General features: G+C 44.7%; 1 protein-coding gene across 10 annotated transcripts in view; it reads left to right on the top strand.

The window, feature by feature from the left end:
* The window catches only part of arhgap32b (Rho GTPase activating protein 32b), a gene marked incomplete at its 3' end in the record, with an annotated part of 173,871 nt that overhangs the window by 117,088 nt on the left and 51,783 nt on the right, over positions 1 to 5,000 (top strand). For all 10 annotated transcript variants that reach the window (XM_079283247.1, XM_079283250.1, XM_079283248.1 and 7 more), the window contains 3 exons: positions 811 to 919; positions 3,724 to 3,818; positions 4,070 to 4,154. In XM_079283247.1, coding sequence (XP_079139373.1) covers positions 811 to 919; positions 3,724 to 3,818; positions 4,070 to 4,154 — 289 coding nt within the window. The remainder of the gene's footprint in view (positions 1 to 810; positions 920 to 3,723; positions 3,819 to 4,069; positions 4,155 to 5,000) is intronic.

Raw genomic sequence — 5,000 nt, 5'->3', positions numbered from 1 at the left:
GTACACTGTGTGTTTGTCATGAGTCAAATTTGGGAAACTGCTACTATGTAAATCTGTTTCATTTCCATCCCCGTTCTCCGCTCCTCTCAGCCTCTTTGAAGTCGATGAGATGTCTGCACAGAGAGACGTCTCGTCCACTTCAAGTTGTTCTATGAATGCAATGCTAATTCAATTATACCTTCATCAGATCTATCTCAGTTCTGTCCAGTTTCATTCAGACTCACACAGGCTGCAACTGACCATCGTTTCCATTGGTAATCGCTTCATTATTTCGTCTAAAAGGTGTCCAAACAAGAGTGATGAATACACTTACGCAGCTTCCTGAAGCCCCAACAGGATGTCTTCAGATTTCTTATTTCACTTCCATTTACTTCCATTTACTTCCATTTACAGTAATAACTCGGAGAAAAGCAGCAAATCCTCTCATTTGAGAAGTTGTAAATAAGGAAGCTTGAAAAAAAAAAAAAGCCAAGATAACTTCCTGTCTATTGACTAATCATCACGGCTCCATTTCACAGGATAAAAAACACATCCAACTTGCTCAGACGTCAATCTAAGTAGCGCGATTGAAAGGAATTCAATCTTTTACTACTTTGATAATCAATCATTTGTTCAAGTCATTCTGTATGAAGCAATTCATATCTCCTGAGTTTTGGGCAGTCGTTTGGACAAAACAAGCAATTTCAAAACGTCGCTATGGGGTCTGGGAACTGGTGGTCAATTCTTCCCCGTTTTTGACACGTTGTAGACTGAACGTTTAACAGAATAATCGGTGGAATACTCAGATTCATGTGTGTGTTTTGACTGTAGGGGCCTGAGGCCTGGACGTCACCTGGAGGACGACGACGATATTGTGCCTGAACTGGCTAACATCCATCCCAGAGAGAGACCTGACTGGGAGGAGACCATCAGTGCCATGGTGAGACACACACACACACACACTTTTACATACACACAAACATTTGTACACGTGGGACAGTCACTGTTTTGAATACATACAGTGCATTCATCGGAATAAGAAACATTTTCTTGCAGAGTATGCTCATCAATGTCCTGCTCTTCCCCCGGGTCAGCTAAAGCTCATACGGATGAACTTGTCCAGAGAATTTTTGCACCAGCTGCAAGATAGAAACGTCATCAAATCGACACAACTCAGTCGGACATTCCACAGACTGTGTAGCAGGGGGCTGGCAGGGTAAAAGTCTGTTTAATGTCCGGTCTGACTGACTCGTACATTTGCATTCCCCCGTACAGCTCCTGTGTGATGCCTACTTGAGTTCAGGGTTGCGGTGCATGTGTGAAAGGGGCTTTGAGCGCTGAGATCCAGTGATAACGCCGCACCGCCCTCATCGGCCTGTTCGCTGCCTGTCACGCTCTCATCTGCATTCGTTTCCAACCCGGTGGATTGATTAGTTGTGTATCTCTCCTCTCGCCGAGCTGTGTCTCCTCCACTATCACACACTGGTAAATAAATCAGGCCCTATAGCTTCCCCACTCCTTTCATTGCTCTAGATTTCTACCTCTTCTGCGTGCTCCCGTGTCATCTGTTTATTTCAGCCCGTCTCTCCGAAGGCTGCATTCCATTCACCAGACGGCGTCATTCATTATTTCCTTCCCTCCCATCTTTGGTTCGGGTCTCGCTTCTTCAGCATCGGCAGCGCGTTGACAAATGAGGCCGTCTCCATGGTAACAAGCCGAGCCACCCATGGTGGGCGCGTGGTTGGAGCCCTATCGCGAGTGCTCACTTCGTTCGGGCAACCCAGAGAGAGAGAAACAACAACAATCTCGCCAGGCTGATGAATATTGATCACAGGAGGCCGGGCTTTTGATATTCTTTGCTCAATATTTGATAGCAGAGGGACTCTGTGCCGGAGCAGCTTGCATTATGCATGTCTCCCGTGGTTCGAGGAGGTGATGAGAAGCGCCGAGCAACTTAGTGTACGCTGTCACACTGACGCCCTGTTGCACTGTGTGGGACAGATCTGTTCTGTATGGACTGCAGAGCAACAAAGCACTCTCAAATCCCTGCGACGCAGCGATAAAGGGAACAGTAGAATCCTTTTCAGTGATTATAGATTTGCCTTTACACAGAGCGCTGAGATCGGATACTAGGAATAGGCGTGAACAAGTTCAAAGCTTTCACATTGATTTAAAACATCTGAGTCACACAGTCAAGGAATATGCCTGTGGCTGTGTTTGGTCACACGCAGACACATTTTACTGGTAGAAAGGGTTGATGTAGCTCGAGCTGAATACTTCATATAGTTGTGAAGCTGTGGCAGTTTGAGCTTGTAAAGCTTTATATATTAGGGCTGTTACTTTCATCAACACTGAATATGCAGATTCTTTTTTGGATTAATCAATTAAAGTGTCATAAATTCGTGAAAAATGCTGGGAGATGATGAGTGGTGAGCCCGCTGCATTCCAAAATGACAAAGGTTGCCCAGTAATAACCAGCCGGCAATGTACTCGGGCAATCGCTGATACTCAATGTTATTCGTCAAGTTGCCCAACCCTGCAACACAGTCTACCAGAGACCATGGGGATGTTTTCAAATGTCTTGTTTTGCCTCGCCAGCTGTCCAATACACATAAATAGGACTACCCCCAATACGACTACGTTGGTCAATGCTGAATGACTTATTTCCAAGAAACATAAGAGCACATCTCTGGTAAACACATGATTTAATGTGATTCTTTGTGGAGAGACCACAGAACTGTCGATTAAATCAACTAATCGATCGGTTGACAACATCGTAGGAGTGTTTGTCCACTAAAAATGTCTTTTGTCGAGGTCAGCCCTAACACGCTAAACGGAAAAGAGGCATCAAATCCACTCAAATGAGAATCTGGAACCAGAGAGCACCGGCGTTATCGTCTTCAGACCGATATCCAATGGGTTCAGAGATTGGAGCGTGTTCGGCTTCTTCGATGTGACCCAGTGAGGCATAATTCCAAGCTGTTTTTAATTTGATCGACCAAAAGTTGTCTACGGAGTTGTACCCACACCTCCGTCACCAGACGGGCATCGGAGGGGGATGTGGTTAGTGTACAAATGATTTACAATTCAGGAAGTCCAGTTGGAGATCCTTGAGTTTCAAGGATTATTATTAACGTTTTTAACAGTTATTTAGTTTTTGGGCAGTGTTCACGTTACAAAATAGTCCACAAGGAAAGGGTGAAGGGACAGCGTACCATCAAAAAACATTTCAAAGGAAGAAAAAATACACTGATTTGACGAACAATTGACGCAGGTGAACAGGATTAGAACTTTTTTTGATCTCATTGTGTCTTCAATATTTAGGTCAGCTCATCAAACATCCCATCTTTTAATATCATTTAATATTAATAGTCAAGCAGCTTTAACGATTCACCACTTGACCCAGGCAACCCGGCGCTTCACTCGGACTCTCGATTATTACATTTGTAAATTTCTTTGTTATGAATTTCCTTTGTTCACTTGCTGGCTTGTTCTGAATAAGGTTGTCGTTGATTTAAATCAAGTAAACTGTACCGTACCACCTCACCATCCGGCTCACCAGCCCTCTCTCCTACAAACAACCAGGAAAGACATTTCATCTCCGTGATGACTTCAAGTTTACAGTCTGTCAGCTGTTTGAATGTTTCTACGGAGCTTTGTCCATCACCACGACAAACAGCAGAGATGTTTCATATTTGTGTGCTCCAGCTGGACCGCTGATGTTGTTGTGTCTTTGCGTTTTAGGCGAGGAGTGCAGAGATCCCTGAGCTGAGGGCAGAGCCCCTCATGCGCTCGTCCAGCAGCAGCACGGCCAGCATGAAGGTCAAGAATGTCAAGAAGTGAGCCAACACACACACACACACACACACACACACACGCCTCTGCCTGTCTCCTCCGCCTCTCTCACATCTCCCCATCCCTCCTTCATCTCTATGCATCGCTCTCAGCTGGCTGTGTTTCTCATCTATTTCTGTGTCTTCCTCCTCCTTTTCTCTGTTTGCACTGCAATACTAGTCATACACACACGTCTGAGGTGTTATCATGAGCTGAGGATGGAGTGCCAACCAAACTGTGTGTGTCATGTTTGCAGACTTTGCTTCACCAAGGGCCACTTCCCGAAACTGGCAGAGTGCGCTCACTTCCACTACGAAAACGTGGACTTTGGTACAATTCAGGTAAAGACCTTGACTATTTTCTTCCGTAGTTACGTCGGCACAGTAATGGAAAGTGTCATCACATGTGTGATACTGGACTGATCGCTCTCGATGGGTTTGCTTCACCGGTTTCAACATTTTGGTGGAAGCTGGCTGTATGAAATACTTGACAGCGCCGTGGATGCCACTCACGGTGTCGACGAAGCTTTGAACCTGACGTCCAGTCAAGCAGGCTCCATCCTTTTTCACCCTCGATATGGTTGATGATTTGCATTTGTTTGACATCTTCCTGAATGCCCAATGGGCTCTCCAGCATGATCTCATTCATTCCAGCTCAACACAACACAGCTGACTGAGGGTTCTGTGTGTAGGATTGGTTACTCGTTAGTACTACGCATCTACCCGCGAATCAGACAAGTAGCTGATATAGCCTCTTATGATTCATATTAATGTTAAAGTTGCATTCTAACATCAAAGTACAGAACACTTTGACACTATGCTGACGATAAATAACCCAAACATCAGTAGAATATAAAACAAAAACAGAAAATACAAAATAGAGGCAATAGTACAGGGGACATACTGATGACCGCATGACTAGGAAGAGGATCAGTGCAATGCACGATGATGACAGTGCTGCAGGGATGACGTTGGCATCGCACTGGTTCCCTCGACCAAAATCACTGAATGATTTTGGATTGTTGCAGAAAAAAGGTTCTGTGGCAAATTAACGTTTATGGTACTTACAAGTTTCTTTCAGCAAGATAATATTCACAACTCAACCCCACTTTTATGACTTTTGAAGCGTATCATCTTATTGAGCCACTTATTAGCAACCGAGGGGTGTCTACTGAAGCATTTAACTCG

The sequence above is a fragment of the Melanostigma gelatinosum genome (genome assembly GCF_949748355.1).
Source record: "Melanostigma gelatinosum genome assembly, chromosome: 14".
NCBI lineage: Eukaryota > Metazoa > Chordata > Actinopteri > Perciformes > Zoarcidae > Melanostigma > Melanostigma gelatinosum.
The sequence above is the reverse complement of the archived record's forward strand: the minus strand, read 5'-3'. Positions and strand labels throughout refer to the sequence as shown.